The sequence below is a fragment of the Salvia splendens genome, chromosome 11 (genome assembly GCF_004379255.2).
Source record: "Salvia splendens isolate huo1 chromosome 11, SspV2, whole genome shotgun sequence".
In the NCBI taxonomy this organism is placed as follows: Eukaryota; Viridiplantae; Streptophyta; class Magnoliopsida; order Lamiales; family Lamiaceae; genus Salvia; species Salvia splendens.
In genome coordinates, this window is record NC_056042.1 from 30,633,634 (window position 1) to 30,658,646 (window position 25,013).

The window sequence follows — 25,013 nt, forward strand, 5'->3', positions numbered from 1 at the left end:
AGAATCTTGAAGCAAAAGTTGTGGAGATGCCGTATGTGAAATCCAAAGATCAACTGGCCGACATCTTGACAAAGGCGGTGGACTCAAAGTCTTTTCGAGAAGTACTATACAAGCTAAGTATCGGAAACTCCGTTACTTAGCTTGAGGGGGAGTGTTAGACTAATATTCCCTAAAATCAGTAATTGATATGTAATTGATTTAGAGTATATCTTGCCAAGAATAGAAGTGCCTTAATTGTAAATTAAGTTTACCTTGTATAGGATGGAATTAGCCTATAAAGGTGTAACTATGTAATACAATTTAGTGAATACAATAGAATGAAATTACCCTATACCGATTTCTACAGTCGAGTATGAACATCCCTAGCTAACGGTGTGGGTGGTAAACTCAGTATTTATTTGAGGGTTATTTTTGTTTGGGTTGGATTAGTTTTGTGCACTTTGATACGAGTCTTATACTATTAATATTTAGTTTAGATATATTAGGGATTTGCATATCTTTTTCTATATCTTTGTTTTCTTGTTCATTAAGTTAGTAGCATTATAAATAGGAGTTATTGTTATCACTTTATTCATTCAATCAATATAATATTTTCCACAAACTTGTCTTGAGTAACAAGAATATCATATTTCGTTTCCAAATTGTTGTTCATCGGAGAACGTCCGAAAATCAGCAATTCGTGAGCTTTCCTTCGAGCACGTCGAAGGTTCGATCACCTTATCTCTCCGAGAAGTTAGCCATCCGGCCTCGTTACGGAGAACGTCCGTAACACACTTCTACACAAATATGTTAATATTCCTTTAACAACTGTCCAACTTTCAGAATTTGGGAGAAAAAAAAAACACTTTTAATGATATTTTCTTTTAAATTCCTATTGCATTTTTACGAATTTTCTAGTTATAATTTTACTTTCAATGTTATGTATACTGTAAATCGGTTAAAGTTGTCACGGGACTCCTAATCACGGTTTAATTAAAACTAATTGGAACTCCTAATGCAAAATATAGGGAGAACTGTTTACCATTAAAAATTCTATTTTACTTTTGTCCCGTCTATATTTGAGATCTGGATCTAGCACTATATACATAGATCTATATAAGTTTAGATGTTATTTTGTTAACATTTTTATATAAAAAGTTACATTTACGAATTATCAAAGTTATCATAATAAATCAATTATCATTTGATTATACAACTATGCGTATGGCATAGTATCAGTTTGTATTTAAATTTTGATTTTAATTGTATCTAAATATAATTATTAAATATCAGTTAAAATGGAAAGGTGAAAAATTTGAGGGTATTAAGATAATTTACGTTAATTTATCATGATTGGATTTTTAAATAGATTAATTAACTCACATACTTGGTGGGTTTATTTAACACATGAAAACATAGAAAATGAGGCGGTCGGAAATTAATACATGTCAAAAGGTAATTTAATTTTTATAACTTTAAGTAGAGTTAGGATACATATCATAGTTGTAACATTGCTACCGAACGAGATAGTGGATGGTCAGAGTATGTTATTTAAACAATTAACCTATTTAACAATCTTGTTTATTTCTTCTATGACTTAGCAAGTAAAAACTAATTGAATACTATAGTTTCCTTAATAGTCGAAACATGGCATGTAAGCAATAATTAGTTGACAAAGAAACTTGTTAAGTGATAGTGGTAGCTTAGAATCAAGTTTTGGTCCGGTGTTTGATAAAATGCTTCAAAGAAAATAGTACTATTTCATTACTCCCATCAAGATAGGAACATATGACACACACATAGTCATCACGTACATTGAGAAATATAGAAGAGAAGGCTCAATCACTAGTCCTTATTATCACACACAGACACATCACACAAACACTAGACGTAGATGGACTTTGAGCAACACGCGACAGAGAAATGCGGGCCATCACGGGATGGTAGAAGTGAAATCCCAGGTGTTGACGTCGTGAACTGCGACGTAAACACCGGTGGAGGAGGCGAGCCCGACTTGAACGCTGGAGGGGAGAATCTGGCTCAAGTCGTAGGTGAAAGTGACCGGGAAAGTCTGCGATCCGTCAGTGACAGAGGCGCTGATTGCTTTGGTGGAGGCGACGTAGGAGACTTTAAGAGTGAGCTCCTTCCCAACAAAGCTGATGGGGACCTGCGCCTTAGCCGAGGGTTTCCTGGACTCGATGTCGATTCCAAGGTTAACATAGTTCGGGTTGTCAGAGTAGGTGTCGAAGGCAATGGCGAACACGTGCGATGTTTTGGAGGCGGAAGGTTCAAAGAGGCCGAGGTTGCCGCCAATTTGGGAGGGGAAGTTGTGGCCAGCGGGGACTATGAAGAAGGCGAGGCCGTCAGCCTGTGGGGCAGTGTTATTGGGCCTGATGATGAATTGGATGGTGGTGGTGAAGTCGGCTGCGTGCCCGAAAGGGACGGTTTTGGAGTAGAGGACTCGCCCGGTGCTCCACTGCTGAGGGACGTCCAGGTCGTTGGTTTTGGAGAGGCGGAGGACGGGGGTCTCGCTCGGGTAGTGGGCGTCGACTTGGTAGATTAGGTCGGTCGGTTTGTCGGGCTTGTAGAAGTCGTAGCTGAACTGGGTGGTTTGGGGTGCCATGGCTAGGGTTTCTTGCTTGGTGGTATGTTTCAGTATTTGTGGTTTGGTGTGGGAGGAAACTAGCAAGGGTGGCTTCTATTTATAACATCACACCACACAAATTCAAACATCATTTCATTTCTTTAAATTTAATTTATTGGTTGTTAGAATAAATTTATTTTCTAGAGTTGTTACAAGTTATAAAACTTTGTTATATCTAGTACTCCATCATATTTTATTTCTCATCCTAGCTAATTTCCTCTATCTATACTTATTATCAACAACCTAAGTTAAGTATAACTCTCTCTCCACTCTTTGTGCATACAATCACCTTTAGTAATTAGCAAATATGCTTCGACGTTTCATAACTACCAAGAAGTTGGTTAGTTAACCTTTATTTTCGTAATTTAATTTTACTAAGGCGTCGCAGATAGGTTATTTTTTCAGTTTTTTACTATTCTTTGTTAATTATGGAGCCTAATTTATCTCCTACCATGTTTAGGATTTGTTTTATTGAAGTATTTTTTCCTTGTGATATATGTTTCCTAGTTTGACTAGAATTAGGGTTCTCAAGTTGCTTATAAATAGAGGTGCTCCCTCATTGTTAAATTATGCTTATTCTGAAATTATATAGTGAAATCCCTGGCTTGGCATCGCCCCAGACGTAGATACACATTGTATCGAACTGGGTAAACAATTTCTTGTGTTCATTCTATTTCATATTCGTGATTGGCTGTCTTTATTTCCCAACATTCTTTCCTCAAATAGGGAATCCAACCAAATTTATACAGTCGTTAGATAAACTTTAAATACTTGCTTAATTTATCATTATGAATTAAGAGGCTCTGGCTAGAAGAATTGAACTTGGTAGAAACTAATATAAAAATAGTTAGAGAATGAAAAAATCTCTAAAAACTATTTTTTAGGATTGAAAAATGTTCACATTAACGTTGATAAGGAGGGAATAATTTGATATTTCTTTATACACAATTACAAGAATATGTCGGTTGAAAGTGAGTTATCATATTTCATTTGTAGGAAACTAACTAATTAAATTACATAACTGGGATAGTTATAAAATTAGAGATAAACTATGCTAATATATTACGTCATTATATTAAAAAGTTTAGCCGTCACCATGCCATGTCACAATTCATGATGTTGCATTTATTATCATCTCTTTTCTTTTCATCTTAGCAAACCAAAGATAAACAGTAGTAGTATTGTCTTTTCTTTTCATCGAAAGATAATTAATCAAGTAGTTAGAATTTGTTTGAGAATATAGCTATGTGCGATTGAATTTAGTATCCTTCCAGCAATTCTCAAAATTTTAAGATATTGAATCTATCCATTAAATACTATTGTTCAAGGGTTGTAAACAGTTGAAATATGGAATGTGAGTCATCCGGTTGACATTTAGAAACATTTAATTAGTCGAACCAAATACAGTCCTCATGAATTTCTTGCTTAATTTATCATTATGAACTGAGAAAAGATTTATCTATATCCCGTCTCCTATTCTCTTCTCTATCCTTTCTTTTCCCTCCTTCTCTTACGTCAGGATGAACTTGAATTTTTCCAACCATAACATTCATAACATAAAGCGGCTTTCGGGGTAAGATTGAATCATTCACATAGAAATTAGAATAAAAATAGGTAGACAATTATAAAAATCTCTCACTTAAACTAAATAAATTACATAACTTTGTTAATTACCACATTCTATTATACAAGTAAGACGTTACAATGCCTCGTCATAATGATGTTGCATTTATTTTAAGAAGACCATACTAGATACACTAAAATGATAAGTATTACTATTATCTTTTCTTTTATATCTTAGTCAAACAAAAAAACAAAAACTATCTTTATCAAGGAAAGAAAATAAAAAGTTGTTAGAATTTTATGAGAATACAGTTAGTCAAACAAAAGACAAAAACTATCTTTATCAAGGAAAGAAAATAAAAAGTTGTTAGAATTTTATGAGAATACAGTTAGTCAAACAAAGATAAAAACTATCTTTAACAAGGAAAGATAATAAAAAGTTGTTAGAATTGTTTGAGAATAGAGTTAGTCAAACAAAAGATAAAAACTATCTTTATCAAGAAAGTTGTTGAGAATACATGAGTAACTATGTGGAATTGAATTTATTATTCTTCCATCCATTCTCGGAATTCTAAGATATTGAATCGATCCATTTAAATAATGCTTATTATCCCTTAACATGTTAAGTACAAACTTAGATGTTAAAGTAATGAATACCCCATTCAAACAGCAATAATAAGCAAAAAAATAGTAACAAGCGTGAAGATGTGTTACCGAATCATCAAATCCATGTTGAAGGTAATGATAATATTCATAGGAACCCTGGATTAAAGAGACATGGCAACCAGATACTGCAAGTTCATTGTGATTAAGGAACGTCAGCACCAAGAAGGCATGCAGAGCAAATTATAATCAAGCGATGGACAGAAACGCAACGAGCAAATGTAAGGTTCCTAAAATTTTACCTCCACTGCTTGGAATACCATGATGAACATCTTTTAGCAAAGAGGAGCCTACTATAACAATGATATTGATGTTAAACAAACTTCGGTAGTAAGAAAGAAAAGCCTCACCAAGTACTTAAAGTTATATGATTAAATTATGTATACCCTTTGGATTTGATTTGCCCCTAGTGCTGTGCTTTATTGGCGATAAATTTATTGCATTAGCAATCCTCAAAAGAGGGCGATCAAATTGCAACCCTAGCCTCAAGTGAAGGGATCTTCGAGCTTCAACTGCAATATGTGATGTATTCAAGAGTCAATACTATCAAATCTGACATCAACTGGATCAAATGAATTTAGTAAATTCTGTGACAAGGTTTTTGACATTCGAATAGCACCTAGCATATCTAAGCTAGACTGGTAAAGATTGTTTTGCACTTATTGACAGAATATGTGATATAAGTTGCAAAGGATCTATTCTAGATGCTATCAACTCCCTGACCTTTTTTATTGTGTTTGAGGCATCAGAAGACAATGCTAGGTTAAGTAAATCAAGCAATTCAGCATCGGAGATGACTCCATTCTGCAACACAAGACATCGAGTTTGAACCTTATCGCGCATAAAGGATGAATCTGTCACGTAGCATTGAATCTACTCCTAAATCTAAGGGTTGTCCTTGGTGGTACAGTGTCATCTTAAATGATGTTGTCATTTTAACACAAACTCATCCCTTTATGTACATATGTACTCCATCTGTCCCATTATGAAATGTTTTCTTTTTAGGTTATCCCATAAAAAATGAAACGTTTCCTAAAATAGAAACAACACCATCTATATTTTTCCTCTTTCTTGCTTACTCTCTTCACTAATTCACAAAACAACACTACATAAAATCACGTGCCAAAAAAACCGTTTCATATTTATTGGGACGGAGAGAGTCTTAAATACTACTTTCATTCTTGAAAAGTAGAAACTTTTAAAACGACATATGTATTAATGCACAATTGGTAAAATAAATAAGATGAACTGATAAAGTAAGAGAGATGAAGAGAAAAAAGAATGAGAGTAGTGTCAGTGGATTGTGAGGTCTATTTCCTAAATTAGAAAATTTAAAAAGTTTCTATTTATAAGGGACGGACAAAAATGGAAATAATTTCTACTTTTAAGGGATAGAGGTAATATTAATTTATTCATCAATTTTAAAACATTTTCCATTTTTCTATATATTTGCTCTTTAATTCTAGACTAAATTCCTGACTTCGGGATATACAAAACTATATAGCTTCGATGTCACCAAGCCTATTAATATTTACAATTTTGACGTCATCAATTTTACTCTATTGACTTTTCATTTCTTTAATTATACTATCAAAATTGAAATGCAGTTTGAAGAATGCATACAGGTCCATGAGCTCACATATTAGTACGTTGCATTTAATTTTGTACAACAATTATTTAATCAGGCTAAGTACTACTAGTACTATTATGTAGGGATGTCAATCGGGCCGGCCCACCGGGTTTCGGGCCAACCCTACTCGGGTTGCGGGTCAATCGGGTGCGGGCTAATCGGGTTGAGATTTTTTCGGGTTATAAAAGTTCAACCCTAACCCTAAACGCTCGGGTTTCGGGCTGGCCCAACGGGTTAATCGGGTTGCTACCGATAAAATTAACATACGATTAATCCAATAAATAATGACGAAAATTAGTTATATTTATAAAATATAAATATTTAGTTATGATAAATTTGAGATTTATACTTAAACTCAAACACAAACATGATCAAATACTAATATTTGAGATTTGTGTAAAATAAAACATAAATTTAAATATTTTAAAGCATGTTTTAAAACATGTTTATAAATTTAAATATTTATTAATGAATTAGAAGTTTCTAATTTATTTATTTATTATTATATTAATAAAAATTTAATATATAATTTATATGTTTAATATAAAATTGAATGTTATTTTTTTAGTTATCTATATTATAAAAATAATCAATGAAATTGTCCAATTCGGAGTCAAACAAATAGAACAATAGAAATTTTATCGGGTTTTCGGGCAAGCCCATCGGGTTTTCGGGTCTGACCCTAACGGGTTGCGGGTTAATCGGGTGCGGGCTAATCGGGTTGTAATTTTATCGGGCTAGAAAATTTCAACCCTAACCCTATAAATTTGGCGGGTTATTCGGGTCAGCCCACGGGTTGCGGGCTGCATTGACATCCCTACTATTATGTAAGGCCACATGAAATATGAAATAATTTGCCATTTGCGCTTGACCTTGAAATTTGCGAAAATTGAACAAGATACTACTAGTATTTAATTTCGTGTACGTAGTTTATTATAAGAGTGTTGGAATTTTTAATGAGAGTATTTGGAAATTTTGAACAGAGTGCTATAGTTTTTTTTTTGTTTGTAATTGACTTAGGTAAACCTAATCGCAACACGTCTATTTTCGAATTTTGAAAATATAGTAGTATGACTCAATTTAAAATGCTATTTCTCTCTATCTCTTAAATATATTCTTTTTAGTCTATTTATTAAAATCATGAACTTTTCAATTCAGAAAACATTTTTCCTCTCTGATGAGGTACAACTCATTCTCCATATAATTTCATACACTTTTTTTTCTTTTCGTATCTCTCTTATTTTAGTAATTGTACATTAAAATTCGCGCCTCATAAAAAGTTCATACTTTTAAAAGATGAGAAGAATACTATAGTTTCTAAATAGTCAAACATACCATGTGAACAACTAGTTAACAGAAGCATGTTCAGTGATCGTTTTCCCACATTATTCCTAAGTGTGTTTATATTTCTTACTCCTCCGTCCATGATTTAAAATTCATTTTGCCAGTCGGGAATGTTCACAATTTAAAATTTTATTTATATTTTTCACTTTTGGTTCTCATATTCCATTAACTTTTTTCATTCACAATCTATTAAAACTAATACTCCGAAACAAAAATGAGATCTACATCCACTAACTCTTTTATTTCACTTTTCTTCGCAAAGTCTAACGATTTTTAAAAAGTAAGTCTCAAGTTAAATTAATTTTTTAAATAGTGTACATATAGAGTATTTAATTTCCTCACCCCCCCCCCCCCCCCAATTAAAAGTAAAGGTATCATCACTAAACGTTTTAAGTGTAGGAATATGTATAACGGATGCTATCATTTCTCACTGATTCTTGCTACATAGTTGAAAAGTAAAAACGTATAAATCTTGTCACATCTTATTTCTACGTACTAATCAATCATGCAAGTGAATATCTCTATCAGGTATTTTTGAACTATTTATCAGGAGTAGGAATTCAAAATTAAATACGTACAATTAAAATTAAAAATTAAAGGACCTGATTTTCATATCGAGTAAGAGCTGGTTTTCTTGTCCTGGTTTGCATACCTGATTTTCATATCGAGTAAGAGCTGTGTTAATTCCTCATTGGAATAACTTGTGGGTGGCGTCTCTGCGTCGCCGGTGCCGGTACTCGAAGACATCTCGAGCGGTGGGAGAAGAGAACTCAATGGAAGCACCAGAGGATAGGACTAGAATCCTATCGGAATGAATGGAGCACACGAAAACAATGAACAAGGCAAAGCAAAAAAACTTAGTTGCTCCAACTAAGGTTCGAAACTTTTGGTTTCAAGAAAAGAATTTTATTTCCTTAATCTTGAATGGATTTTTTGACTCTCTAACGTACTCTTTATATAGAGTTCGGACCCTGCTTGATTCGACTCTTCGATTCGGGAAAGAATCAAGAAGAAAACCCGAAAAGATTTGATAAACTAAACTAGGTAATTGTTCCAAAAATAATGCCAAAAACAAATAAAGATAATTAAATAAAAGATGGTAAATCCTAATCCTAATATGACGTGAAATCCTTAAACTTCATGGGTCAAGAAGCATTCCTTCGTGGTCTCTATTTCCTTGCCTGTGCCGGGGTCGCTCTCTCTCTACGCCGGCCTCTCTGTGGTTGTTCTTGGTCCTTGCTCACGATCGACGGAGGCTCGTCTTCCTTAGTTGGGTCCCTATCATAAACTCAGTATTTATTTGAGGGTTATTTTTGTTTGGGTTGGATTAGTTTTGTGCACTTCTACACAAATATGTTAATATTCCTTTAACAACTGTCCAACTTTCAGAATTTGGGAAAAAACACTTTTAATGATATTTTCTTTTTCTAGTTAATGGTACAAACCTCATTTTTTCAGGTATTAAATTTGTAGTTACTCTATACTTCAACATATACACTATTAGTCATAAGTGTAAATATCTTATTCCTATTGCATTTTTACGAATTTTCTAGTTATAATATTACTTTCAATGTTATGTATACTGTAAATCGGTTAAAGTTATCACGGGACTCTTAATCACGGATTAATTAAAACTAATCGGAACTCCTAATGCAAAATATAGGGAGAATTGTTTACCATTAAAAATTCTATTTTATTTTTGTCCCGTCACTATATACATAGATCTATATAAGTTTAGATGTTATTTTGATTATCATAATAAATCAATTATCATTTGATTATACAACTATGCGTATGGCATAGTATCAGTTTGTATTTAAGTTTTGATTTTAATTGTATCTAAATATAATTATTAAATATCAGTCAAAATGGAAAGGTGAAAAATTTGAGGGTATTAAGATAATTTACGTTAATTTATCATGATTGGATTTTTAAATAGATTAATTAACCCACATACTTGGTGGGTTTATTTAACACATGAAAACATAGAAAATGAGGCGGCCGGAAATTAATACAGGTCAAAAGGTAATTTAATTTTTATAACTTTAAGTAGAGTTAGGATACATATCATAGTTGTAACATTTCTACCGAACGGGATAGTGGATGGTCAGAGTATGTTATTTAAACAATTAACCTATTTTAACAATCTTGTTTATTTCTTCTATGACTTAGCAAGTAAAAACTAATTGAATACTATAGTTTCCTTAATAGTCGAAACATGGCATGTAAGCAATAATTAGTTGACAAAGAAACTTGTTAAGTGATAGTGGTAGCTTAGAATCAAGTTTTGGTCCGGTGTTTGATAAAATGCTTCAAAGAAAATAGTACTATTTCATTACTCCCATCAAGATAGGAACATATGACACACACATAGTCATCACGTACATTGAGAAATATAGAAGAGAAGGCTCAATCACTAGTCCTTATTATCACACACAGACACATCACACAAACACTAGACGTAGATGGACTTTGAGCAACACGCGACAGAGAAATGCGGGCCATCACGGGATGGTAGAAGTGAAATCCCAGGTGTTGACGTCGTGAACTGCGACGTAAACACCGGTGGAGGAGGCGAGCCCGACTTGAACGCTGGAGGGGAGAATCTGGCTCAAGTCGTAGGTGAAAGTGACCGGGAAAGTCTGCGATCCGTCAGTGACAGAGGCGCTGATTGCTTTGGTGGAGGCGACGTAGGAGACTTTAAGAGTGAGCTCCTTCCCAACAAAGCTGATGGGGACCTGCGCCTTAGCCGAGGGTTTCCTGGACTCGATGTCGATTCCAAGGTTAACATAGTTCGGGTTGTCAGAGTAGGTGTCGAAGGCAATGGCGAACACGTGCGATGTTTTGGAGGCGGAAGGTTCAAAGAGGCCGAGGTTGCCGCCAATTTGGGAGGGGAAGTTGTGGCCAGCGGGGACTATGAAGAAGGCGAGGCCGTCAGCCTGTGGGGCAGTGTTATTGGGCCTGATGATGAATTGGATGGTGGTGGTGAAGTCGGCTGCGTGCCCGAAAGGGACGGTTTTGGAGTAGAGGACTCGCCCGGTGCTCCACTGCTGAGGGACGTCCAGGTCGTTGGTTTTGGAGAGGCGGAGGACGGGGGTCTCGCTCGGGTAGTGGGCGTCGACTTGGTAGATTAGGTCGGTCGGTTTGTCGGGCTTGTAGAAGTCGTAGCTGAACTGGGTGGTTTGGGGTGCCATGGCTAGGGTTTCTTGCTTGGTGGTATGTTTCAGTATTTGTGGTTTGGTGTGGGAGGAAACTAGCAAGGGTGGCTTCTATTTATAACATCACACCACACAAATTCAAACATCATTTCATTTCTTTAAATTTAATTTATTGGTTGTTAGAATAAATTTATTTTCTAGAGTTGTTACAAGTTATAAAACTTTGTTATATCTAGTACTCCATCATATTTTATTTCTCATCCTAGCTAATTTCCTCTATCTATACTTATTATCAACAACCTAAGTTAAGTATAACTCTCTCTCCACTCTTTGTGCATACAATCACCTTTAGTAATTAACAAATATGCTTCGACGTTTCATAACTACCAAGAAGTTGGTTAGTTAACCTTTATTTTCATAATTTAATTTTACTAAGGCGTCGCAAATAGGTTATTTTTTCAGTTTTTTACTATTCTTTCCTCAAATAGGGAGCAATGAAAGCACCAGTTGTTAAGGATCTCGATCCTCAACGTCGAAGTTCCAATACAATCAAGAAACACACGTCGGAATTGTCGAGCGCCCAAGAACCTTGGGTCGGCGATTCTTCCAACGAAGGGCGGCTGGGCGCGAGATCGTTCTCGTCGGCAGCCTTAGGAGAGGTTTCTTGTTTGATAAGCTATTGAGCCAAAGTTAATATTATTCATTCATGCTCGTTTGCTAACACAATGGCTCTATTTATATCTAAACCCTAGGGTTGGTTCGACCTAATCCTAATACGTTCGGGAAAGAACCAACTAAGAAAACCCGAACGGGGCTTATAATTCGCCCGACTCAATTGTCACAAAAATAATAATAATATTCCAAAAATAGAAGAAACAATAAAGACGTAAATAAAGAAAATAAAGAAGTCTACTCCTAATCGATCGCGGACACGCGAGCCTAATCCCCGAGCCTCTGCGGTGGTCTAATTCGGTTTCTTGGCCTCAACGACCTCGTCGTTGCTGCTGTGCTCGGGTTCAGCTGTCGGCGCGTGGGCGACTCGATAACAGCCTCTCGTTCCACTATGCTCTGTTCCTGCTCAGCCTCGTGCTCCCCCTGCTCCGAGGCGTCTATGCTCTGCTCCTGCTCAGCCGAACGCACCTGCTGCTCCGAGGCGATGCTCGTATCATCCAACCAAATTTATACAGTCATTAGATAAACTTTAAATACTTGCTTAATTTATCATTATGAATTAAGAGGCTCTGGCTAGAAGAATTGAACTAGGTAGAAACTAAAATAAAAATAGTTAGATAATTAAAAAATCTACACAAACTATTTTTTTTAGGATTAAAAAATGTTCACATTAACGTTGATAAGGAGGGAATAATTTGATATTTCTTTATACACAATTACAAGAATATGTCGGTTGAATGTTGTTATCAGTACATGTGAGATATCATTTTTAATTCGTAGGAAACTAGCTAATTAAATTACATAACTGGGATAGTTATAAAATTAGAGATAAACTATGCTAATATATTACGTCATTATATTAAAAAGTTTAGCCGTCACCATGCCATGTCACAATTCATGATGTTGCATTTATTATCATCTCTTTTCTTTTCATCTTAGCAAACCAAAGATAAACAGTAGTAGTATTGTCTTTTCTTTTCATCGAAAGATAATTAATCAAGTAGTTAGAATTTGTTTGAGAATATAGCTATGTGCGATTGAATTTAGTATCCTTCCAGCAATTCTCAAAATTTTAAGATATTGAATCTATCCATTAAATACTATTGTTCAAGGGTTGTAAACAGTTGAAATATGGAATGTGAGTCATCCGGTTGACATTTAGAAACATTTAATTAGTCGAACCAAATACAGTCCTCATGAATTTCTTGCTTAATTTATCATTATGAACTGAGAAAAGATTTATCTATATCCCGTCTCCTATTCTCTTCTCTATCCTTTCTTTTCCCTCCTTCTCTTACGTCAGGATGAACTTGAATTTTTCCAACCATAACATTCATAACATAAAGCGGCTTTCGGGGTAAGATTGAATCATTCACATAGAAATTAGAATAAAAATAGGTAGACAATTATAAAAATCTCTCACTTAAACTAAATAAATTACATAACTTTGTTAATTACCACATTCTATTATACAAGTAAGACGTTACAATGCCTCGTCATAATGATGTTGCATTTATTTTAAGAAGACTATACTAGATACACTAAAATGATAAGTATTACTATTATCTTTTCTTTTATATCTTAGTCAAACAAAAAACAAAAACTATCTTTATCAAGGAAAGAAAATAAAAAGTTGTTAGAATTTTATGAGAATACAGTTAGTCAAACAAAAGACAAAAACTATCTTTATCAAGGAAAGAAAATAAAAAGTTGTTAGAATTTTATGAGAATACAGTTAGTCAAACAAAGATAAAAACTATCTTTAACAAGGAAAGATAATAAAAAGTTGTTAGAATTGTTTGAGAATAGAGTTAGTCAAACAAAAGATAAAAACTATCTTTATCAAGAAAGTTGTTGAGAATACATGAGTAACTATGTGGAATTGAATTTATTATTCTTCCATCCATTCTCGGAATTCTAAGATATTGAATCGATCCATTTAAATAATGCTTATTATCCCTTAACATGTTAAGTACAAACTTAGATGTTAAAGTAATGAATACCCCATTCAAACAGCAATAATAAGCAAAAAAATAGTAACAAGCGTGAAGATGTGTTACCGAATCATCAAATCCATGTTGAAGGTAATGATAATATTCATAGGAACCCTGGATTAAAGAGACATGGCAACCAGATACTGCAAGTTCATTGTGATTAAGGAACGTCAGCACCAAGAAGGCATGCAGAGCAAATTATAATCAAGCGATGGACAGAAACGCAACGAGCAAATGTAAGGTTCCTAAAATTTTACCTCCACTGCTTGGAATACCATGATGAACATCTTTTAGCAAAGAGGAGCCTACTATAACAATGATATTGATGTTAAACAAACTTCGGTAGTAAGAAAGAAAAGCCTCACCAAGTACTTAAAGTTATATGATTAAATTATGTATACCCTTTGGATTTGATTTGCCCCTAGTGCTGTGCTTTATTGGCGATAAATTTATTGCATTAGCAATCCTCAAAAGAGGGCGATCAAATTGCAACCCTAGCCTCAAGTGAAGGGATCTTCGAGCTTCAACTGCAATATGTGATGTATTCAAGAGTCAATACTATCAAATCTGACATCAACTGGATCAAATGAATTTAGTAAATTCTGTGACAAGGTTTTTGACATTCGAATAGCACCTAGCATATCTAAGCTAGACTGGTAAAGATTGTTTTGCACTTATTGACAGAATATGTGATATAAGTTGCAAAGGATCTATTCTAGATGCTATCAACTCCCTGACCTTTTTTATTGTGTTTGAGGCATCAGAAGACAATGCTAGGTTAAGTAAATCAAGCAATTCAGCATCGGAGATGACTCCATTCTGCAACACAAGACATCGAGTTAGAACCTTATCGCGCATAAAGGATGAATCTGTCACGTAGCATTGAATCTACTCCTAAATCTAAGGGTTGTCCTTGGTGGTACAGTGTCATCTTAAATGATGTTGTCATTTTAACACAAACTCATCCCTTTATGTACATATGTACTCCATCTGTCCCATTATGAAATGTTTTCTTTTTAGGTTATCCCATAAAAAATGAAACGTTTCCTAAAATAGAAACAACACCATCTATATTTTTCCTCTTTCTTGCTTACTCTCTTCACTAATTCACAAAACAACACTACATAAAATCACGTGCCAAAAAAACCGTTTCATATTTATTGGGACGGAGAGAGTCTTAAATACTACTTTCATTCTTGAAAAGTAGAAACTTTTAAAACGACATATGTATTAATGCACAATTGGTAAAATAAATAAGATGAACTGATAAAGTAAGAGAGATGAAGAGAAAAAAGAATGAGAGTAGTGTCAGTGGATTGTGGGGTCTATTTCCTAAATTAGAAAATTTAAAAAGTTTCTATTTATAAGGGACGGACAAAAATGAAAATAATTTCTACTTTTAAGGGATAGAGGTAATATTAAATTATTCATCAATTTTAAAACATTTTCCATTTTTCTATATATTTGCTCTTTAATTCTAGACTAAATTCCTGACTTCGGGATATACAAAACTATATAGCTTCGATGTCACCAAGCCTATTAATATTTACAATTTTGACGTCATCAATTTTACTCTATTGACTTTTCATTTCTTTAATTATACTATCAAAATTGAAATGCAGTTTGAAGAATGCATACAGGTCCATGAGCTCACATATTAGTACGTTGCATTTAATTTTGTACAACAATTATTTAATCAGGCTAAGTACTACTAGTACTATTATGTAAGGCCACATGAAATATGAAATAATTTGCCATTTGCGCTTGACCTTGAAATTTGCGAAAATTGAACAAGATACTACTAGTATTTAATTTCGTGTACGTAGTTTATTATAAGAGTGTTGGAATTTTTAATGAGAGTATTTGGAAATTTTAAACAGAGTACTATAGTTTTTTTTTTTAATTGACTTAGGTAAACCTAATCGCTACACGTCTATTTTCGAATTTCGAAAATATAGTAGTATAACTCAATTTAAAATGCTATTTCTCTCTGTCTCTTAAATATAATTCTTTTTAGTCTATCTATTAAAATCATGAACTTTTCAATTTAGAAAACATTTTTCCTCTCTGATGAGGTACAACTCATTCTCCATATAATATCATTCACTTTTTTTTCTTTTTGTATCTCTCTTATTTTAGTAATTGTACATTAAAATTCATGGCTAGTAAAAAGTTTATACTTTTAAAAGATGCAAAGAATACTATAGTTTCAAAACATGTCATGTGAACAACTAGTGAACAGAAGCATGTTCAGTGATAGTTTTCCCTCATTATTCCTAAGTGTGTTTATATTTCTTACTCCTCCGTCCATGATTTAAAATTCATTTTGCCAATCGGGAATGTTCACAATTTAAAATTTTATTTATTTTTTTCACTTTTGGTCCTCATATTCCATTAACTTTTTTCATTCACAATCTATTAAAACTAATGCTCCGAAACAAAAATGAGATCTACATCCACCAACTCTTTTATTCCACTTTTCTTCGCAATGTCTAACGATTTTTAAACAATAAGTCTCAAGTTAAATTAATTTTTTAAATAGTGTACATATAGAGTATTTAATTTCCTCACCCCTAATTAAAAGTAAAGGTATCATCACTAAACGTTTTAAGTGTAGCAATATGTATAACGGATGCTATCATTTCTCACTGATTCTTGCTACATAGTTGAAAAGTAAAAACGTATAAATCTTGTCACTTCTTATTTCTATGTACTAATCAATCATGCAAGTGAATATCTCTATCAGGTATTTTTGAACTATTTATGAGGAGTAGGAATTCAAAATTAAATACGTACAATTAAAATTAAAAATTAAAGGACCACACTGGACTCGGGCCAAGTGGCTCTCCATTTGGATTCCAAGTTTACTAGATTCACTAAATCAACCAAAACTAACGCTTTTGATATTCAATATTTAATGAATATTATTAAATTAAAATGGTTAATAGTATGACTTGTTAAGAAACTTGTAAATAGTTTGATCTGTCTTAAGGTATATAATATTCTCATTATGTGTGTGTGGTCATGGACGGATCTATCGGTGCATACCCAAAGTGGTCGATGTTAGAATAATATTCCCTAAAATCAGGAATTGATATGTAATTGATTTAGAGTATATCTTGCCAAGAATAGAAGTGCTTTAATTGTAAATTAGATTTACCTTGTATAGGATGGAATTAGCCTATAAAGGTGTAACTATGTAATACAATTTAGTGAATACAATAGAATGAAATTACCCTATACCGATTTCTACATGGCCTCAGAGCAGGAATAACGATCCTAGGCTCAGAAAATTTTCATCATTGCCAATACCAATTCTCGACTTTCCGACCAGAATCAAGCCCAGAAACCTACCAATACCAATTCCCGACTTTCCGACCAAAAACCAAATCCAGAAACCTGCATCAAAACATGTCAGACATGGAGGAGGAGAAACCCAATCCAGATCAGACAAAGAGTCTACGAAACTGCAAGAGCATCACCGTAGCATTCAAATTGAATGGCAAGAATTACCCCCTATGGTCTCGACTAATGAAAGTCAAGATTGGGGGAAGATGAGCTTACTCCTACATCAGGAACGAACCACCAGAATCGGGCAGCAAGGGGTTCGACGAGTGGGAGGAGAACGACCTTGTGGTGTTCTCGTGGATCGTCGACAACATCGAGAATGAAATTGTCGCCGATTTCGCACACCACCTCACGTCGAAGGCTTTGTGGGACATCCTCGCGGTCACGTTCGAAAACAAGGCAGACCGCTACCTCATCTACGACCTAGAAGAAAAGGCAATCAACATCAAACAAGGCAACCTCGACCTAGAAACATACTATCGAAGGATTCATGGGCTATGGATCAATATAGATCGCTGTCAGAAACAACCTATCGACTGCTGTGACAAGAAGATCGATCAATTTCGAACCCATTCGAACTCGAAACGACTAATCAAGTTCTTGACCGGATTGAATCAAGAGTATGACTCGATCCGACGTGATATCCTCAAGGAAGACCCAGCCCCATCAGTAGAAGCGGCATATGGGTGGGTGAAAACGGAGGCGGCTCGACGTCGCATCATGCCACCGACATCGCCCTCACCCACCGGAGAAGCCAACGGTGGAAACACCGATTCATCATTTGGGAGCGAAATTGGCCACGGTCTCGCCGCACAGAGCAACCGCCCGACACACCGCAACAGCCAGCCACCACCGCGCTCCGCAGCCACTAGCCGACCGACGGGAAATCACCCAGATACTTCGAAATTGTGGTGCTCCCACTGTGGGAAGCAAAAACACACATGGAAGACCTGCTTTAAACGATTAGGTTACCGGAATGGTGGGAGGACAGACAGAAGGCTAGGGCTGCCCAAGCTCAGGCGAAAATGGCTGTCGGGGTGAACAGTGACGGAGCACTGCGACGAATCGAGACCGACAACCATGGGGAAACGACGGGACAAGATCTGGGAAGCATCAGGCGAGTCCGCCGGCCGGCGGCAACATACGGGGCGCCGGGAATTTCGCAGAGTGGACGGAACCGATTGGCGGCGGGAGAGGTAACGGGTTTGGCTCTGAGCCAAACCCTAGAATCAATTTCATATATGATTTTGGTCCCCCAGCCCTCAAGTTTTCGAAATTTAAAAATAAACCCCACTCTATTCAAATCAGGCCCCCCAATTTTATGGAATTTGAAAACAGACCCCCAGATACCCAGAATTTATATAACTGCCCCAATTTTGTGCATGTTAATCAATTTGCACCCCTACGAGATATTTCCGCTGCGTTTCATGTTTCTAGTAATACAAGTACAACTGGTTGGATATTTGATTGCGGGGCAACTGACACTATGACACCTTATCGGAGTGATTTTGTTGACTTGCATGATGTTACTAAATCCTATATTAAGACTGCGAGTGGGGAATTTATCACCATTATGGGGGCAGGCACTATTGAAATATCACCTACTCTCCGGCTCACAAATTGTTTATATGTTCCCACGTTATCCCAGAGATTGATGTCTATTAGTCACGTGACTAAAGAACTAAATTGCACACTTCTAATGCAACCCGACTTTTGCATTTTGCAGGATATTCTGACGAGGAGGATTCTTGGGCGTGGCACTGAGAAGCATGGACTCTACTACGTGGACGAGATAGCTCAAACCGGCAGTGCAATGTTGGCTCATGGATCCACGAAACAGGAAATTTGGCTCTGGCACCGAAGACTAGGACACCCTTCTCCTGGTTACTTTAAATTACTTTATCCGAACCTTTCAATTCCTTCTGATTTTTCTTGTGAAACTTGTGTTTTGGCCAAGAGCCACAGACAGTCATTTAAACCTACAAACTGCACCAATTGTTGGTGGGAATGGTTTTCGATACTTTGTGATTTATTGATGACTGCACTAGAATGACGTGGATATATTTCTTGAAAAACAAATCTGATGTGTTTGATAGATTTAGTTATTTCTTCAAATTGGTCCAAACACAATTCCAAACCACTATTAAAACCCTTAGGTCAGATAATGGGCGGGAATTTGTTAACAGTGATATGACCCAGTTTTGCAAGGAAAAAGGTATAATTCACCAAACCTCTTGTGCTTATACACCTGAACAAAATGGGGTAGCAAAACGGAAAAATAGGACAATCCTAGAAATGACTCGAGCTATGATGATTGACTCTAAAGTTCCCAAATCCTTTTGGCCAGAAGCAATTGCTACATCTGTCTACCTCATGAACCGTCTTCCTACCAAGATTTTGAACATGAAAACCCCTCTTGATGCACTCTCCAAACAGGCCAAGATACCCGAACACTTGAACCTCCAGCCCAAAGTTTTTGGCTGTTCATTCTACACCCATATCCCTAAACACGAGAGAACCAAATTGTCCCCCTGTGCAACCAAATGTGTCTTTGTAGGGTATGGGGTAAACCAAAAAGGATACAGATGTTTCGATCCCCACACTCGTAAAATTATCACCACTATGAACTGTAACTTCCTTGAAACCGAATTCTTCTATGATACCCACCTTAGTAGTCAGGGGGAGAAGGACCTAGATAATTCCAATATCGAGGACTATCTAAGTTGGGTTGTGCCGTTGCCAAGCTCCTCGATTGGGGGTCCAACAGATCCAGTGACAGTCACTGCCACCGAGCCAGCCTCACCACAAGAGTCATCTCATCCGCCCCCAAGCAATCCCTCCATGATGGTATCCGAGGTAATTCCTGAACCTTGTGCTATTGAAAGTCCGGTTATTACTAATCTAGTAGATACAGATCTCCAAGAAGAAGATAACACTGTGGATGGAGACACGGGGAGATATGTACTCCCTCACAGAAGTACAAGGGGAATTCCACCAAAGAGATACTCCCCTGAGAAGATAGGGAAGAAGAGTCGGTACGGAGTGGCAAACTTTGTTCAGGGCAACCTGACTAAAATGGCTCGAGCTTTTGAAGCTGCACTGTACGAAGAAGAGGAAATACCACAGTCAGTAGAAGAAGCAATGAAGCATAAAAAATGGAGGGAAGCAATGCTTGTTGAAATGAAGGCATTGATGAAAAACAGTACGTGGGTTAAGGAGAAACTTCCGGAGGGAGCTAGAACCGTCGGATGCAGATGGGTGTTCACAATTAAGCGAAAGCCAGATGGAACTGTCGAGAGATATAAGGCACAACTTGTAGCGAAGGGGTACACCCAGACCTATGGTGTGGATTATGCTGAAACATTCTCACCAGTCGCCAAAATTAATAACGTGAGAGTACTATTCTCCATCGCAGCCAACAAGGACTGGCCTCTTCACCAGTTCGATGTGACAAATGCTTTTCTACACGGGGAGTTGTCAAAACCGGTATACATGGAGCCACCGCCAGGGTTCACAGAAGAGTTTTCTGATGGGGAAGTCTGTCAGCTCAAGAAGACATTATATGGACTGAAACAGTCACCACGAGCTTGGTTTGGGAGATTCACAAAAGTAATGAAGAAGTATGAGTACAGACAGAGTAACTCAGATCATACTCTGTTTCTCAAGAAAAGGAATGGAAAGATCACGTGCTTAATCATATATGTAGACGACATGATCATTACTGGAGATGACGAGGAGGAAATAGCCGAACTAAGGAAGAATTTGTTTCATGAGTTTGAGATGAAAGACCTTGGTCTTCTTAAATACTTCTTAGGAATAGAGGTACTAAGGTCGAAAAAGGGAATCTTTATAAGTCAGAGAAAGTATATACTAGATTTGCTCGCAGAAATAGGAATGATCGACTGCAAGCCAGCAGATACTCCAATGGTGCAGAATCACGGATTACAGATAAGGGAGGGAGCTAACTTGGCCGACAGGGGGAGATATCAGAGGTTAGTTGGGAAGCTCATTTATTTATCTCATACTCGACCAGATATTGCGTATGCAGTTGGAGTAGTAAGCCAGTTTATGCACGCACCACAGGAGAAACATTGGGAAGCAGTTTTGAGAATTGTTCGGTATCTGAAGGGAACAACGGAGCATGGACTTCTGTTCGGAAAACACGGACATCGGGAGATACATGGTTTCACTGATGCAGATTGGGCAGGAAACCCGAATGATCGGAAGCCAACTGCAGGATATTTTACCTTTGTAGGAAGTAACCTTGTTACATGGAGAAGCAAGAAACAGAAGGTGGTAGCGCTCTCAAGTGCAGAGGCTGAATTCAGAGGAATCAAGAGTGGATTAACTGAGATTCTATGGTTGCGGAGACTCATGACAGAATTGGATCTTCGCTCGGTCCACCCTTGCAAATTGTTCTGTGATAATAAGGCAGCTATAAGTATCTCCGAGAACCCGGTTCTACACGATAGGACGAAACATGTGGAGGTAGATCGGCACTTCATAAAGGAGAATCTTGAAGCAAAAGTTGTGGAGATGCCGTATGTGAAATCCAAAGATCAACTGGCCGACATCTTGACAAAGGCGGTGGACTCAAAGTCTTTTCGAGAAGTACTATACAAGCTAAGTATCGGAAACTCCGTTACTTAGCTTGAGGGGGAGTGTTAGACTAATATTCCCTAAAATCAGTAATTGATATGTAATTGATTTAGAGTATATCTTGCCAAGAATAGAAGTGCCTTAATTGTAAATTAGGTTTACCTTGTATAGGATGGAATTAGCCTATAAAGGTGTAACTATGTAATACAATTTAGTGAATACAATAGAATGAAATTACCCTATACCGATTTCTACAGTCGAGTATGAACATCCCTAGCTAACGGTGTGGGTGGTAAACTCAGTATTTATTTGAGGGTTATTTTTGTTTGGGTTGGATTAGTTTTGTGCACTTTGATACGAGTCTTATACTATTAATATTTAGTTTAGATATATTAGGGATTTGCATATCTTTTTCTATATCTTTGTTTTCTTGTTCATTAAGTTAGTAGCATTATAAATAGGAGTTATTGTTATCACTTTATTCATTCAATCAATATAATATTTTCCACAAACTTGTCTTGAGTAACAAGAATATCATATTTCGTTTCCAAATTGTTGTTCATCGGAGAACGTCCGAAAATCAGCAATTCGTGAGCTTTCCTTCGAGCACGTCGAAGGTTCGATCACCTTATCTCTCCGAGAAGTTAGCCATCCGGCCTCGTTACGGAGAACGTCCGTAACACACTTCTACACAAATATGTTAATATTCCTTTAACAACTGTCCAACTTTCAGAATTTGGGAGAAAAAAAAAACACTTTTAATGATATTTTCTTTTAAATTCCTATTGCATTTTTACGAATTTTCTAGTTATAATTTTACTTTCAATGTTATGTATACTGTAAATCGGTTAAAGTTGTCACGGGACTCCTAATCACGGTTTAATTAAAACTAATTGGAACTCCTAATGCAAAATATAGGGAGAACTGTTTACCATTAAAAATTCTATTTTACTTTTGTCCCGTCTATATTTGAGATCTGGATCTAGCACTATATACATAGATCTATATAAGTTTAGATGTTATTTTGTTAACATTTTTATATAAAAAGTTACATTTACGAATTATCAAAGTTATCATAATAAATCAATTATCATTTGATTATACAACTATGCGTATGGCATAGTATCAGTTTGTATTTAAATTTTGATTTTAATTGTATCTAAATATAATTATTAAATATCAGTTAAAATGGAAAGGTGAAAAATTTGAGGGTATTAAGATAATTTACGTTAATTTATCATGATTGGATTTTTAAATAGATTAATTAACTCACATACTTGGTGGGTTTATTTAACACATGAAAACATAGAAAATGAGGCGGTCGGAAATTAATACATGTCAAAAGGTAATTTAATTTTTATAACTTTAAGTAGAGTTAGGATACATATCATAGTTGTAACATTGCTACCGAACGAGATAGTGGATGGTCAGAGTATGTTATTTAAACAATTAACCTATTTAACAATCTTGTTTATTTCTTCTATGACTTAGCAAGTAAAAACTAATTGAATACTATAGTTTCCTTAATAGTCGAAACATGGCATGTAAGCAATAATTAGTTGACAAAGAAACTTGTTAAGTGATAGTGGTAGCTTAGAATCAAGTTTTGGTCCGGTGTTTGATAAAATGCTTCAAAGAAAATAGTACTATTTCATTACTCCCATCAAGATAGGAACATATGACACACACATAGTCATCACGTACATTGAGAAATATAGAAGAGAAGGCTCAATCACTAGTCCTTATTATCACACACAGACACATCACACAAACACTAGACGTAGATGGACTTTGAGCAACACGCGACAGAGAAATGCGGGCCATCACGGGATGGTAGAAGTGAAATCCCAGGTGTTGACGTCGTGAACTGCGACGTAAACACCGGTGGAGGAGGCGAGCCCGACTTGAACGCTGGAGGGGAGAATCTGGCTCAAGTCGTAGGTGAAAGTGACCGGGAAAGTCTGCGATCCGTCAGTGACAGAGGCGCTGATTGCTTTGGTGGAGGCGACGTAGGAGACTTTAAGAGTGAGCTCCTTCCCAACAAAGCTGATGGGGACCTGCGCCTTAGCCGAGGGTTTCCTGGACTCGATGTCGATTCCAAGGTTAACATAGTTCGGGTTGTCAGAGTAGGTGTCGAAGGCAATGGCGAACACGTGCGATGTTTTGGAGGCGGAAGGTTCAAAGAGGCCGAGGTTGCCGCCAATTTGGGAGGGGAAGTTGTGGCCAGCGGGGACTATGAAGAAGGCGAGGCCGTCAGCCTGTGGGGCAGTGTTATTGGGCCTGATGATGAATTGGATGGTGGTGGTGAAGTCGGCTGCGTGCCCGAAAGGGACGGTTTTGGAGTAGAGGACTCGCCCGGTGCTCCACTGCTGAGGGACGTCCAGGTCGTTGGTTTTGGAGAGGCGGAGGACGGGGGTCTCGCTCGGGTAGTGGGCGTCGACTTGGTAGATTAGGTCGGTCGGTTTGTCGGGCTTGTAGAAGTCGTAGCTGAACTGGGTGGTTTGGGGTGCCATGGCTAGGGTTTCTTGCTTGGTGGTATGTTTCAGTATTTGTGGTTTGGTGTGGGAGGAAACTAGCAAGGGTGGCTTCTATTTATAACATCACACCACACAAATTCAAACATCATTTCATTTCTTTAAATTTAATTTATTGGTTGTTAGAATAAATTTATTTTCTAGAGTTGTTACAAGTTATAAAACTTTGTTATATCTAGTACTCCATCATATTTTATTTCTCATCCTAGCTAATTTCCTCTATCTATACTTATTATGAACAACCTAAGTTAAGTATAACTCTCTCTCCACTCTTTGTGCATACAATCACCTTTAGTAATTAGCAAATATGCTTCGACGTTTCATAACTACCAAGAAGTTGGTTAGTTAACCTTTATTTTCGTAATTTAATTTTACTAAGGCGTCGCAGATAGGTTATTTTTTCAGTTTTTTACTATTCTTTGTTAATTATGGAGCCTAATTTATCTCCTACCATGTTTAGGATTTGTTTTATTGAAGTATTTTTTCCTTGTGATATATGTTTCCTAGTTTGACTAGAATTAGGGTTCTCAAGTTGCTTATAAATAGAGGTGCTCCCTCATTGTTAAATTATGCTTATTCTGAAATTATATAGTGAAATCCCTGGCTTGGCATCGCCCCAGACGTAGATACACATTGTATCGAACTGGGTAAACAATTTCTTGTGTTCATTCTATTTCATATTCGTGATTGGCTGTCTTTATTTCCCAACATTCTTTCCTCAAATAGGGAATCCAACCAAATTTATACAGTCGTTAGATAAACTTTAAATACTTGCTTAATTTATCATTATGAATTAAGAGGCTCTGGCTAGAAGAATTGAACTTGGTAGAAACTAATATAAAAATAGTTAGAGAATTAAAAAATCTCTAAAAACTATTTTTTAGG

The 25,013-nt window shown here is 36.3% G+C and overlaps 3 protein-coding genes across 3 annotated transcripts; all 3 read right to left on the reverse strand.

The window, feature by feature from the left end:
- Positions 1-1,912: 1,912 nt before the first annotated feature.
- Positions 1,913-2,602, reverse strand: LOC121754772 (bark agglutinin I polypeptide B-like). The gene has a single exon (XM_042150083.1). The coding sequence runs from the start codon at positions 2,600-2,602 to the stop codon at positions 1,913-1,915; it is 690 nt and encodes a 229-aa protein (XP_042006017.1).
- A 7,725-nt stretch (positions 2,603-10,327) lies between these two features.
- Positions 10,328-11,017, reverse strand: LOC121754774 (bark agglutinin I polypeptide B-like). The gene has a single exon (XM_042150084.1). The coding sequence runs from the start codon at positions 11,015-11,017 to the stop codon at positions 10,328-10,330; it is 690 nt and encodes a 229-aa protein (XP_042006018.1).
- Positions 11,018-23,417: 12,400 nt separating this feature from the next.
- Positions 23,418-24,107, reverse strand: LOC121754776 (bark agglutinin I polypeptide B-like). Its single transcript, XM_042150085.1, has one exon. The coding sequence runs from the start codon at positions 24,105-24,107 to the stop codon at positions 23,418-23,420; it is 690 nt and encodes a 229-aa protein (XP_042006019.1).
- Between the last annotated feature and the right edge of the window lie 906 nt (positions 24,108-25,013).

Excerpts from the sequence above, each read along its gene's own strand:
- LOC121754772 (XM_042150083.1), bottom strand. The coding sequence starts at position 2,602 with ATGGCACCCCAAACCACCCAGTTCAGCTACGACTTCTACAAGCCCGAC.
- LOC121754774 (XM_042150084.1), bottom strand. The coding sequence starts at position 11,017 with ATGGCACCCCAAACCACCCAGTTCAGCTACGACTTCTACAAGCCCGAC.
- LOC121754776 (XM_042150085.1), bottom strand. The coding sequence starts at position 24,107 with ATGGCACCCCAAACCACCCAGTTCAGCTACGACTTCTACAAGCCCGAC.